Consider the following 14906-nt stretch of genomic DNA (forward strand, 5'->3'; position numbering starts at 1 on the left):
TTTTGTACAGATTAAACAAACAAGATACAACGTGTTAATAAGTGAGCTTTAGAGGTGCTGGTAGGTGGATGTTGTTACCGTTGTCGATATAAAACTTACCTGATGAGGGTCTCAGGACCAAAAACTTGTAACTAGAGTGAGTACAACTAATTAACATGCAGTATTTTTTACTTGTTCTTTCAAAGTTGTAATATTTGTGGGGGAAAAGAAATAAAACTTCTGTTGTAATGAAATAGACTGGGACCAGGATCAATTGACAGTAAAATAAAGTGACTGTACATATGATTTTAAAAACAAAAAAAAATGGGTATTAGTAGTAGAGTTACTCCTTAAAGTACTTGATTTTCCTGGCCACTAGGGGGCAAAATAACATAGCAAGATGACAGAAACACAGAACTGACGTATTATTTTCTGTTACAGTTGTTACAGCTTACGTGTTAAACAGCAGCTACTTATTTACACATCCAGCAGTTACATAGAAACATTAAAATTCATTGGGACTTGTGTTGCTGTCTACCTGATGATTGTAAGTCCAATATTCTCTCTCATTTTAGCTCTGTTTTGGTCTCCACCAACTCCTGAGGGAAATGTCTGGCTTTTTAGCTGCTAAATGTTTCACTTTGTTGACCAGCTAGTCTCAAACTTTTGTCTGTCGGACCTTAATGTAGCTCTAGCCAACCTTCACCTACTCACACTATGACAATCAACGGTTAAACAATGCAGTTCGCCCTCTCGTCCTCCAGGAGGCAGTCTGCTGTGCTGCGAGTCGTGTCCTGCTGCGTTCCACCGGGAGTGTCTGAACATGGAAATGCCTAAAGGCAGCTGGTACTGCAACGACTGCAAGGCTGGGAAGAAACCTCACTACAAGGACATCCTCTGGGTGAAGGTTGGGCGGTATAGGTCAGTTTTTCTCTTTTTAACAAAATTCTTGTGAAGAAGGACAGAAGATATTTTTTTGTCAGTCTGTGACCCAACGTTTCCTGAGCGCCACCATGAGGGTGATGTTTGTGCTTTTAAGGGGAATTATCTCAACAACTATTGAATAGATTACCATGTAATTTGGTTCAGACGTTCATGTTCCTCTCAGGATGAGTTGGCACAACTTTGGTCATTGACTTTTTATCTAGTGCCACCGTAAGGTCAACATTTTAATTCGTCCATGCTTTGGTTTAGGCAAATTCCTAAAAAACTAATGCCATTTCTTACAGCATCAGCTTTACTTTGTAATTTGTCGGCTAATGTTAGCATGCTAACACGCTAAACTAACAGGGTTGAAGATGCAGTGGAAAGTGCAAATCGGCAGAATTTGAAGTTGTGAAACCTCTTCCTGCAGCTCTCCCTCTCTGCTCTCTGTCGCACGGGCAATGCATGCGCAGAACAGCCAATAGGAACGCTCTCTCTCTGGAATGACCTGTGATTGGCCAAAGTCTCCCGTCACGGGCTAGATTATTTAAAGTGTTAAAAATAAGGCCAAGAGAATTACAATACAGTATGCTGAAAGATTATTAATGATTTTTTGCCCAACAACGCCAAAGATAAACTGTCTCCCATAGCTTTAATATGGTAAATATACTTACCTAAACATCAGCATGTAAGCATTGTCATTGTGCGTTTGTTAGCATGGTGATGTTAGCATTTAGCTCAAAGCACCACTGTGGCTAAGAACAGCCTTACAGAGCTGCTAGCATGGTCTTAGTCTTGTTCATGTTAATGACATATCTTTGTCAATGTTTCTTTATACCAAATTATTTGATTTTACCAAGACACTTCTTGTTAACAAACACAAATATTTCTTATTATCACACAAACTCAAGGCATCAATTTATATTGTAGCTTTTTAAGAATGCTGCAACACGGGCCAACAAATCCAAGCTTTGCCTTATGCTACATATAGATATATATACCGTATATATAATATTATGTTGGCTAAACAGATAATTAGATCTCTGAAACAGTCCTGTCACTCTCAAAAGTCTTTTCAAACGTATTTGTTTTTTTCTCTCCTGCTCCATAAAGGTGGTGGCCAGCGGAGGTCAGCCATCCCAAAACGATCCCCGAGAACATCCAGCGGATGAGGCACGACGTCGGGGAGTTTCCTGTTCACTTCTTCGGCTCCAACGACTACTTGTGGACCTACCAGGCCAGGGTCTTCCCTTATATGGACGTGGACGCCAACAGCAAGGAGAAGATGGGGAAAGGTGTTGACGCCACCTACAAGAAAGGTATCCAGTGTGTTCAGCAAAATGGCTTCTTCGTCTTCTACAGTTTCTGAAAGTAAAAGTTGTCACTATGTTGTAGTTTGTACCTGCTATGACTGAGTGTCTGCCTGTTGATCTCCCTCTTTAGCTTTGGAGGAGGCGGCTGTTCGATTTCGTGAGCTGCAGGCGGAGAAGGAGCTTCGCCAGCTTCAGGAGGACAGGAAGAACGACAGGAAGCCTCCTCCGTACAAACATATAAAGGTCAGGGAGAAGTATCACCTGGATTTTCCACCAGGCGCGTCTGTGATGCGTTCCGGCTGCGCCACGGTTTTGTTCAGTCCTCCGCCACGCGCCATACCACACCGGGAGCGTCTCCGAAGCAGAGCAGCTTGCCTGGCCGACTCGAAGATTTTATTGTCCCTACAAGTATTTTACAGAACAATCCCATTTTTATTAAGCTAGTATCTACCTTCCACTCCTGCCTTCTCTTTTTTGGCGTGGATCTGTGGTGTCGTATTGTGTTTTTCCCCCTCTAAGAGGAATCTCTCGACGTCCATGGTGTTGTAAAGGAGACCTAAACGATATTGGGTGTTTTGGTAAATTGAGTGGATGCTCTCGCTGTTTCACTTCCTGCCCGGCTGTCCGAACGCCCTGTTGCTCGCGTGAAAATAGACCTGGCGCGTATCTTTAGCGGAGCGCCGCTTCACGCACGCTTCTGGGACGCGCCGTGGCGCGGGTGGTGGGATATCAAACATTGACTTGAATGGCCGCGACTGCTCACGGGGGCCATCGGCGCCTCCAGAACGCAGCGCAGACACACGTGGTGGAAAACGGGTTAGTCTATACGTAGTTTTTTAACGTTAGCATTGCATATCATACCTTTTTTAAGTGAAGAAATTAGCACTAAGGAATTAAGTCCTGTCTCTAATACAGTATAAACCTGTTCCATATAAATGGCTTTGTTCTTCGTACCATGAAGGTGAGTAAATTAGAGACTTTATGTATTATTTAGGTATTTATTTATTGATTATTATTCTGGTGCTGAACATTAGTACAGTTAAAACAAAATTATAAAATCATGCTAAATAATGCTGAGCTGTGACAGACTATATTGATTTGAATAGATTATTAACTTAGTAAAGAGCCTTAAATGTGATTTAGAAATACAAACAGACGTTCATGTGTCCTTCCAACTTTCTGACTTATTCAGGTGAATCGACCAATAGGAAAGGTTCAGATTTTCACGGCCGACCTATCAGAGATCCCGCGCTGTAACTGTAAGGAGACAGATGAGAGCCCGTGTGGGATGGACTCGGAGTGCATCAACCGCATGCTGCTGTACGAGTGTCACCCGCAGGTACAGGAACCCCTTCGTCACCCTCGCAACATGTCCAATATCTTATAGAAGTGCTCCACATTCAGTGATGTTTAAAAGAGAGTAAATCTGAAAGGCTGAAATGTTTGCAGGTTTGCCCGGCAGGTGAGCGCTGCCTCAACCAGGCGTTCACCAAGCGTCAGTACAGCCAGGTGGAGATCTTCAGGACGCTGTCCCGAGGCTGGGGGCTCCGCTGTGTCCACGACATCAAGAAGGTAACTTCTAGGGTTGCACGATGTTAACAAAATGTGATATTGCGATGTCGGTTATGAATATTGCAATGTTGATTATGAATATTGCGATATCGATATTCATTTTGATATTTTCAAACCTATATAAAATTACAAAAGTTACGGGAAAACGCATCAAAATAGATTCCTAACAAATTAAACAAGTTTTCTGACAACACAAGGTTTATTTCAACTGACTGTCATATTGGACTGGTCCAACATGAATAAATAAATACCAGTCCCTCCAGAAAAACGCGATTATGCGTGATAATTCAATGCATAATCAGCCAAAGTCCGCATATTATAAATATCCTGCATCTTCCATCGCATCTTTTTAAGAAAACGTGCCACATAATCAAGGATTTTTGCCCGCAACAATCACAAAAAAACTCCGCGTTTTTCTGGAAGGACTGAAATAAGGACCATGTCTACAGAACAGGACATGTTTTACTGGTTGGACAGTATAAAATATATAAAGAGAACAGGACATGTTCTACTGGTTGGACAGTATAAAATATATAAAGAGAACAGGACATGTTCTACTGGTTGGACAGTATAAAATATATAAAGAGAACAGGACATGTTCTACTGGTTGGACAGTATAAAATAAATCAATAAAGAGAACAGGACATGTTTTACTGGTTGGACAGTATAAAATATATAAAGAGAACAGGACATGTTCTACCTTTTGGACAGTATAAAATAAATCAATAAAGAGAACAGGACATGTTCTACTGGTTGGACAGTATAAAATATATAAAGAGAACAAGACATGTTCTACTGGTTGGACAGTATAAAATATATAAAGAGAACAGGACATGTTCTACTGGTTGGACAGTATGAAATATATAAAGAGAACAGGACATGTTCTACCTTTTGGACAGTATAAAATAAATCAATAAAGAGAACAGGACATGTTCTACGGTTGGACAGTATAAAAATATATAAAGAGAACAGGACATGTTTTACTGGTTGGACAGTATAAAATATATAAAGAGAACAGGACATGTTCTACTGGTTGGACATATAAAATATATAAAGAGAACAGGACATGTTCTACTGGTTGGACAGTATAAAATATATAAAGAGAACAGGACATGTCCTACTGGTTGGACAGTATGAAATATATAAAGAGAACAGGACATGTTCTACCTTTGGACAGTATAAAATAAATCAATAAAGAGAACAGGACATGTTCTACTGGTTGGACAGTATAAAATATATAAAGAGAACAGGACATGTTCTACTGGTTGGACAGTATAAAATATATAAAGAGAACAGGACATGTTCTACCTTTTGGACAGTATAAAATAAATCAATAAAGAGAACAGGACATGTTCCTACTGGTTGGACAGTATAAAATATATAAAGAGAACAGGACATGTTCTACTGGTTGGACAGTATAAAATATATAAAGAGAACAGGACATGTTCTACTGGTTGGACAGTATAAAATATATAAAGAGAACAGGACATGTTCTACTGGTTGGACAGTATAAAATATATAAAGAGAACAGGACATGTTCTACTGGTTGGACAGTATAAAATATATAAAGAGAACAGGACATGTTCTACTGGTTGGACAGTATAAAATATATAAAGAGAACAGGACATGTTCTACTTGTTGGACAGTATAAAATATATAAAGAGAACAGGACATGTTCTACTGGTTGGACAGTATAAAATATATAAAGAGAACAGGACATGTTCTACTGGTTGGACAGTATAAAATATATAAAGAAAAACAGGACATGTTCTCACTGGTTGGAGCATTTAAAAATAAAATATAATAAAGAGAACAGGACATGTTCTACTTGTTGGACAGTATAAAATATATAAAGAGAACAGGACATGTTCTACTGGTTGGACAGTATAAAATATATAAAGAGAACAGGACATGTTCTACTTGTTGGACAGTATAAAATATATAAAGAGAACAGGACATGTTCTACTGGTTGGACAGTATAAAATATATAAAGAGAACAGGACATGTTCTACTGGTTGGACAGTATAAAATATATAAAGAGAACAAGACATGTTCTACTGGTTGGACAGTATAAAATATATAAAGAGAACAGGACATGTTCTACTGGTTGGACAGTATAAAATATATAAAGAGAACAGGACATGTTTTACTGGTTGGACAGTATAAAATATATAAAGAGAAACGGACATGTTCTACTGGTTGGACAGATAAAAAATATATAAAGAGAACAGGACATGTTCTACTGGTTGGACAGTATAAAATAAATCAATAAAGAGAACAGGACATGTTCTAACGGTTGGGACAGTATAAAATATATAAAGAGAACAGGACATGTTCTACTGGTTGGACAGTATAAAATATATAAAGAGAACAGGACATGTTCTACTGGTTGGACAGTATAAAATATATAAAGAGAACAGGACATGTTCCTACTGGTTGGACAGTATAAAATATATAAAGAGAACAGGACATGTTCTACTGGTTGGACAGTATAAAATATATAAAGAGAACAGGACATGTTCTACTGGTTGGACAGTATAAAATATATAAAGAGAACAGGACATGTTTTACTGGTTGGACAGTATAAAATATATAAAGAGAACAGGACATGTTTTACTGGTTGGACAGTATAAAATATATAAAGAGAACAGGACATGTTCTACCTTTTGGACAGTATAAAATAAATCAATAAAGAGAACAGGACATGTTCTACTGGTTGGACAGTATAAAATATATAAAGAGAACAGGACATGTTCTACTGGTTGGACAGTATAAAATATATAAAGAGAACAGGACATGTTCCTACTGGTTGGACAGTATAAAATATATAAAGAGAACAGGACATGTTCTACTGGTTGGACAGTATAAAATATATAAAGAGAACAGGACATGTTCTACTGGTTGGACAGTATAAAATATATAAAGAGAACAGGACATGTTCCTACTGGTTGGACAGTATAAAATATATAAAGAGAACAGGACATGTTCTACTTGTTGGACAGTATAAAATATATAAAGAGAACAGGACATGTTCTACTGGTTGGACAGTATAAATATATAAAGAGAACAGGACATGTTCTACTTGTTGGACAGTATAAAATATATAAAGAGAACAGGACATGTTCTACTGGTTGGACAGTATAAAATATATAAAGAAAACAGGACATGTTCTACTGGTTGGACAGTATAAAATATATAAAGAGAACAGGACATGTTCTACTTGTTGGACAGTATAAAAATATATAAAGAGAACAGGACATGTTCTACTGGTTGGACAGTATAAAATATATAAAGAGAACAGGACATGTTCTACTTGTTGGACAGTATAAAATATATAAAGAGAACAGGACATGTTCTACTGGTTGGACAGTATAAAATATATAAAGAGAACAGGACATGTTCTACTTGTTGGACAGTATAAAATATATAAAGAGAACAAGACATGTTCTACTGGTTGGACAGTATAAAATATATAAAGAGAACAGGACATGTTCTACTGGTTGGACAGTATAAAATATATAAAGAGAACAGGACATGTTTTACTGGTTGGACAGTATAAAATATATAAAGAGAAACGGACATGTTCTACTGGTTGGACAGTATAAAATATATAAAGAGAACAGGACATGTTCTACTGGTTGGACAGTATAAAATAAATCAATAAAGAGAACAGGACATGTTCTACTGGTTGGACAGTATAAAATATATAAAGAGAACAGGACATGTTCTACTGGTTGGACAGTATAAAATATATAAAGAGAACAGGACATGTTCTACTGGTTGGACAGTATAAAATATATAAAGAGAACAGGACATGTTCTACTGGTTGGACAGTATAAAATATATAAAGAGAACAGGACATGTTCTACTGGTTGGACAGTATAAAATATATAAAGAGAACAGGACATGTTCTACTGGTTGGACAGTATAAAATATATAAAGAGAACAGGACATGTTTTACTGGTTGGACAGTATAAAATATATAAAGAGAACAGGACATGTTTTACTGGTTGGACAGTATAAAATATATAAAGAGAACAGGACATGTTCTACTGGTTGGACAGTATAAAATATATAAAGAGAACAGGACATGTTTTACTGGTTGGACAGTATAAAATATATAAAGAGAACAGGACATGTTTTACTGGTTGGACAGTATAAAATATATAAAGAGAACAGGACATGTTCTACTGGTTGGACAGTATAAAATAAATCAATAAAGAGAACAGGACACAACTTTTCTTTCTCTTCTCTGATTCGTTTCGTTTTGTTGTCTCTATCTATTTCTTCACTTACACTGTCACTCTGTCGAAATATGCACACACAGTGGTACGCTCCATAGGGTTGGTCACGTAGTGGACCCGTGCGCTGACGTGCACTAACATGTGCAAGTGGCACGGTAACTGGCCAATGAAACTTGATCATTACAGCGTTTCAAGCGGGCTCTAAACTACTGAACAACTAAGCCACACAGCCACCGGACGGGACGCAGCGCTCCACAGAATAAACAGAATATTGCATACTTATCGCGACACTTTCGATATAATATTGCGCAACATGATATCGCAATAACTATATTGAGTCGCTATATCATGCACGCCTAGTAACTTCACTACCCTCAATAATAGTACTGGCCCTTCTGTACCACTGTCGCCATCCGGAGGCGTGATGCTGTTCAGAGGGGCTGGGTCAGGGGGAATAATGTCGACGGTTTTGTTCTCTCAGGGTCAGTTTGTGAGCGAGTACGTCGGGGAGGTGATTGACGAGGAGGAGTGCAGGTCCAGGATCAGACACGCCCAGGAGAACGACATCTGCAACTTCTACATGCTCACTCTGGACAAGGTGTGTCTGTGTGTGTGTGTGTGTGTGTGTTTAAATATGTACTAATCATGTTGAGAGTTTGCTCTTTTGGCAGTGTGGGGACAAGAAAGGAATGATTCAGTTATAAATAACCGTACTATCGTGTCCTTTCAAAGCGTGGTGTAAAGCAGAAGTAGATGGCCGTCGGGTCCGTGTGTTTTTTCATTCATTCAATCTGGAAAACAGAAAGATCCAAATTTTAGTTTCTTGCAAAATTGCAAAGTCTGGAAAATACCAAAACCCTCCAACATGAAAATAGTGCCTTTTTAAAAGTTTACTGAAGTACAGTACTTAAGTACAATTTTGAGGTACTTTACTTGAGTCGTTCCATGTTCTGCAGCTTTATACTTGCACTCCACTACATCTCAGAGGTAAATATTGTACTTTTTACTCCACTATATTTGTCTGACAGCTTTAGTTACTTTTCAGATTCCTGTTCAGTAAAAACCATGCGTCTCCAGATGTCTTGATGTTTAATGTTTGGGATAAACTGAAGGAAGAAGTGTTCCTTTAAGCCCAGTTCAGACCAAAGATTTGCGACGAGACAAAACCGGTTTAGACCGTCTCAGGGAAAAGTTTCAGCGGTCTGAACCGGCCCGTCTCAGCTCGACTCAAACCAGCTGATGGTTTCGCTGCGACTCAGCTGGTCCAGTCTCCAGAGGCTGGTTTTAGAACGTAAGAGACGTCTCCTGTTTCAACAGCCGATAGAGAAGTCAGCTGGTCAAGTCGGCTACAAACTATAGAAATTTATGTTACAAACAGCTGGTCGAAATGGCAGAGTTTTAGACGGAGCCTCAACAACCGCCCGAAAGCACGGTAACGTTATCTGGTGGAGAGAGAGAGAAGAGAGAGAGAGAGAGAGATAGAGACTGAAGAGGGAGAGAGCCCAGCAACGTTAGAACAAACAGTAATTTAGAGAACCTTTTTTGCCGATTCATCTCTAGAAATGCAAGGCAAGGCAAGGCAGCTTTATTTGTATAGCACATTTCAGCAACAGGGCAATTCAAAGTGCTTTACATAAAACATTAAAGAGCAGTAAGAAAACAATTTAAAAACATTAATAAACAAATTAAAAACATTAAAAGACAAGAATAAAATCGATAGTGCAGTATAAGAATAAAAGTTACAGTGCAGTATAAGAAATTAAAGTTAATAAAATAGATTATTTAAAGAAAAGCAACATCAAAAAGATAGGTCTTTAGCTTAGATTTAAAAGAACTGAGAGTTGCAGCGGACCTGCAGGTTTCTCGGAGTTTGTTCCAAATATGTGGAGCATAAAAACTGAACGCTGCTTCCCCCTGTTTAGTTCTGACTCTGGGGACAACAAGTAGACCTGTCCCAGACGACCTGAGAGGTCTGGGTGGGTCATAGTGTAGTAGCAGATCAGAAATGTATTTTGGCCCTAAGCCGTTTAGTGATTTATAAACCAGTAAAAGTATTTTGAAATCAATTCTCTGAGGCACTGGAAGCCAGTGTAGAGACTTCAGAACTGGAGTGATGTGATCCACTTTCTTGGTCTTAGTGAGGACTCGGGCAGCAGCGTTCTGAATCAGCTGCAGCTGTCTGATTGATTTTTTGGGGAGACCTGTAAAGACACCGTTACAGTAGTCAAGTCTACTGAAGATAAAAGCATGGACAAGTTTTTCCAGATCCTGCTGAGACATAAGTCCTTTATGAATGTAGGTAACGCAGTGATAGTGAGATGCAACTGCAGCAAGCATCTCACTATCACTGCGTTACCCACATTCATACTTAGACGAAACAAATGATATATCCAGCTACAAAAAAAGCCGGGAAGTCGGAGATTAGAACGGAAGTACAAAGAGGCGTTGCTATGGAGATGATACACCGTCTCATCTCGTCTCATTGGTGTGAACTAGCAGGATTCAGAACGCTGCAGACCGGCTCGTTTGCAAGAAGTTGCAAGTTTCAACTCGTCTCGTCGCGAATCTTTGGTCTGAACCGGTCTTCATGTGTTGAGGAGATTCTCCTACTTCTTAAGATAAATAAAGTCTTTAAAAAGCCTCTCGGATCAGCTGATAAAATGCATCGTCACAAAGCTGTTTTTCTGACACCACGAAAGAGATACGTGGTTCTCACAGGACAGCGACGCTACAAAGATATGATGATCTTATAGAATATGATGCATTGCTGTAGATTAAACTATCCCACAGTCTACAGCAGTAAAATGCAACACACACATGAATGCAGCAGGGATAGTAATCCAGAAACATCAGATAGAAGAGGAACACACTGACAGGGAACACTTTACTGCACAATATAGTAGTTTTACTTGAATTGCATTTTGATGATAAAACTTACACACTTTTACTTCAGTAAGGTTTTGAATGCAGGACTTTTACTTGTAGGGAAGTATTTTCAGTGTGGTAGAAGTACTTTTACTTCAGTAAAGGATCTGAATACTTCTTCCACCTCCGTGTGTGTTAGGATCGAATCATCGATGCCGGGCCGAAGGGGAACGAGGCTCGCTTCATGAACCACTGCTGTCAGCCCAACTGTGAGACGCAGAAGTGGACGGTGAGCGGAGACACCCGCGTGGGACTGTTTGCTCTCGTTGACGTCGCTGCAGGTAAACCAGATATAACCGCTGTAATCTGGGGGCTTGTTTTAGTCAAAGCACCAACCGCTTCAGGAGTCCGATTTTAAGCGTCCAGTTTTTTGAAGATCACACGCACAAGCTCCATTAAATCTTATCGTTGGTCAACAGGGAAAAAGTTAAATGGAGAAAACGTGTAAAGATTTTTATGTGGAGACATTTCATTGTTTTTAGAGATGCACCGATTGACCGGCTGGTGACCGGAATTGGCCGATTTTCACGTGATCGTCTGTGACCGGCGACCGGCCGGTCAGTCTGACATATGCCGGTTTTATGCCGGTCAAATGCTGTAAATAAATAACATTGTAAAGGCTACCATACACAATGCATATGAATTATATATATAGGCTAGCAAATAATATCAATAAACCCACTATTAATTACATTATTTTAATGCAGTGTAACTACTGTAGCATGTAAATAATGCACATAATATACTAACGTGAGCAAGGGCGTTCACCAATCGCCATTATATCGAATCATCAACAGCCACGTGCAACCTAGCTAGGTGAAGAACACAAACAACAAAATCACCAGCTAACAATGAACTGACAAAATCGGTTATACGACTTATAGTTCTCAAAGACACACACATGCAATCTCCACTGGCTAGTTATCCCCCGACAGCGGCGGTCTCTTTTTTTCTTTCCCTCCCTTTTCTGGCGGGTGGCGTGCGTGCCCGATCGTGACCGGAAGGCTTGTATCACGCGGACGCCCCAATAGTTGTGTTGTCATTACTTAGAATTCATCATGGGGGAGGCAGAAATTAATTCTTAGTCGACTAACGCATTTAATCGACAGATCTGTAAAACTCTCCACAAATAATCATCCAAAAGCACCACGTTAAATCTTGTGTTTACCAGAGATGGGCTCATAGGTTTCTTGGAAAATAGGTAATTGGGAAATGACTAATCAGCTAAAGAAATCTTAGTCGACTAAGACCAAAACGACCAATTAGTCAACTAATCGACTAAGAGGGGCAGCCCTTGATTGATGGCAAAAAAATATATATACAGTGCTGCTCATAAGTATTCATACCCATGCTAAAGTTGACTAAAAAGAGAAATAAAAATATCATCTTTTGGAAATTGATGTTAATGCCTTAATTAAAAAAATTAGGAAAAATCCAACCTTTAAGGACACCAATTTTCTTTGTGAATGAATAATGTATCGTAAATAAATAAATGTTCTTCCTTCAAATACAGGGGGCATAAGTCAGTCCACCCCTATGTTAAATTCCCATAGAGGCAGACAGATGTTTATTTTTAAAGGCCAGTTATTTCATGGATCCAGGATACTATGCATCCTGATAAAGTTCCCTTGGTCTTTGGAATTAAAATAGCCCCACATCATCACACCATGTACTTGACCATACCTAGAGATTATCTCAGTTATCTCAATTATTCATTCACAAAACAAAATTGGTGTCCTTAAAGGTTGGATTTTTCCTCATTTTTTAATTAAGGCATTAAGATCAATTTCCAAAAGATGATTTTTTTATTCCTCTTTTTAGTCAACTTTAGCATGGGTATGAATACTTATGAGCAGCACTGTATATATTTGAATTTAAAGGATCGGTTTGCATTTTCAAGTCTGTTTTAAAACAATACTCACATGCTGATATGTGCATTTGAAGAGTTATGGGTCACTGTAATGTCCCTCTTGTCCATACCGATCCCTTCCTCTTGTGATTTAAATGTAAGTGATGAAGAACAAAATCTAAAGTCCCTGAAGCAGGTTTTTCAACCATCTGATGGAGCATCCTGTCCAAACGGTTGACTATATCTTCCAAAAGTTGTTTGTGTGTTTCTGTTCAGGCACAGAGCTCACCTTCAACTACAACCTGGAGTGTTTGGGGAACGGGAAGACGGTCTGTAAATGTGGAGCGCCAAACTGCAGCGGCTTCCTGGGCGTCAGGCCAAAGGTGAGGGGCGGGACACACATAAAACACGACTCATATATTGAATATAAGTTATTCTGAAGTGCTGAATTCAGTCCATGATTGAGTACGTTTACATGCACACTAATATTTCACTAATTTTCCGAATATGACAATATTCTGAATTTGATTCAGGTCATATAAACAGTATATTTTGAATAAGGCCTTTTTCAGAATTTAACATTTTCTGATTAAGACATGTGGGATATTCTGGTATTATTCTGGTTTTAAAAGCATTCTTTGGACGTGTATACAAAGCATTCGGAATATGTGTCTCAATCAGGGCTTTTACTGCAGTTTGTAACAGTTTACGGTGCGTTGCTATGGTTGTATACACAAACCAACCAGCCAACAGTTTGCAGGGCTGCAGTAGACATGCATGCCCAAAAGAAAAGGAGGAGAAACACAGCGACTTTTAAACATTATCAAAGACTTGGATATCAACAGGTTTTTGGATATGAGCACACATTGCTACGCTGACCTTTTCAAGAAGCCGGTTGAAGGAATGAGAGAGGGACGCTGCGTTCACACGCTCCAACACGTCCTCCACCGCTGGAAAACTTTGAATAAATCGTAATTTGCACGGCTACATGTAAACAGCTGACATGGAATATTGGATATATTACTTTACTTGAAGGTATCTACATAAGAGTGACATGACACTGTCATGAACGTGTCATGAACATTATAAACAAGTCATAAACATTTATGACATAACACTTCTTTTAGTAAGTGTCATTCAGTTTTTGTCACGACAAGTTCAGGTTAGGGTTAGAGTTCATGCGTCATGACTGTGTCCATGACAGTGTCATGTGTTCCCGACAGTGTCATGTCACTATTATGTAGATACCTTCAAGTAAAGTGTTACCAAATATTGTCTTTTTTCGGAATAAAGGCAAAAACCGGAATATTATGTGCATGTAAACGTAGTGACTGAGACGTGACAATGTAAAGTGGGCTCAATTAAAACCTTCTCTCCCCTCCAAACCAGAACAACCCTCCGTCTGAAGACAAAGGCCGTAAGATGAAGAGGAGGGGCCACGGCAGGAGGAAGAAGAAGGTGGTGGTGACCAAAGAACGAGAGGACGAGTGTTTCAGCTGCGGAGACGGAGGACAAATGGTTTCCTGTAAGAGACCCGGCTGTCCCAAAGTTTACCACGCCGACTGCCTCAACCTCACCAGGAGGCCTGCCGGTCAGTCACATTTCCAACATGTTTTCTACATTTTCTTCAACCTTTTTTGAAGTTTTGAGTTGGAGCTCTTTTTAATGACCTCATCTCGACGTGTCCTCTTCTTCTGCGATGGTTGAATGGCACCTGATTGGAGAATCAGCGCCACCTAGAGCTAAACTCCTGATGTTCAAATAACAGTAGGGGTAGGAAACATACATGTATTAGTACACATTTTGATTTGCAGATAACCTGAAAATTCTGTACAATATTTGTGCTACAGTTGGATGGAAACCTGGCTAGAGAGGTAGAGAGAGAAGCGCAAAACACCAGTTTTTGTTAATCTTATTTTGTTAAATGTAACACATTAAACACAGAAGACTAGCGAAGACAGAAATACAGATGGATTTTAATGGGAGAAACTGTTTTTGTTTTTAGTAAGTATGTTTATTGGATTTATCATATATGACCACAAACAGAACAGCTCAGACAAGACCTGACCAAATGAGAGGGTAACAGTAGAAAATACAAAT

General features: G+C 39.1%; 1 protein-coding gene across 1 annotated transcript in view; it reads left to right on the top strand.

Moving 5' to 3' along the window:
• The window catches only part of nsd1b (nuclear receptor binding SET domain protein 1b), a 42325-nt gene that overhangs the window by 24683 nt on the left and 2736 nt on the right, over positions 1-14906 (top strand). Inside the window, 9 exon segments of the mRNA XM_039777297.1 lie at positions 744-900; positions 2017-2222; positions 2347-2459; positions 3409-3555; positions 3666-3788; positions 8514-8630; positions 11097-11238; positions 13083-13189; positions 14196-14397. Of these exon segments, the coding sequence (XP_039633231.1) occupies positions 744-900; positions 2017-2222; positions 2347-2459; positions 3409-3555; positions 3666-3788; positions 8514-8630; positions 11097-11238; positions 13083-13189; positions 14196-14397 (1314 nt within the window).

Source organism: Perca fluviatilis, chromosome 16 (assembly GCF_010015445.1).
Source record: "Perca fluviatilis chromosome 16, GENO_Pfluv_1.0, whole genome shotgun sequence".
Taxonomy (NCBI): Eukaryota; Metazoa; Chordata; class Actinopteri; order Perciformes; family Percidae; genus Perca; species Perca fluviatilis.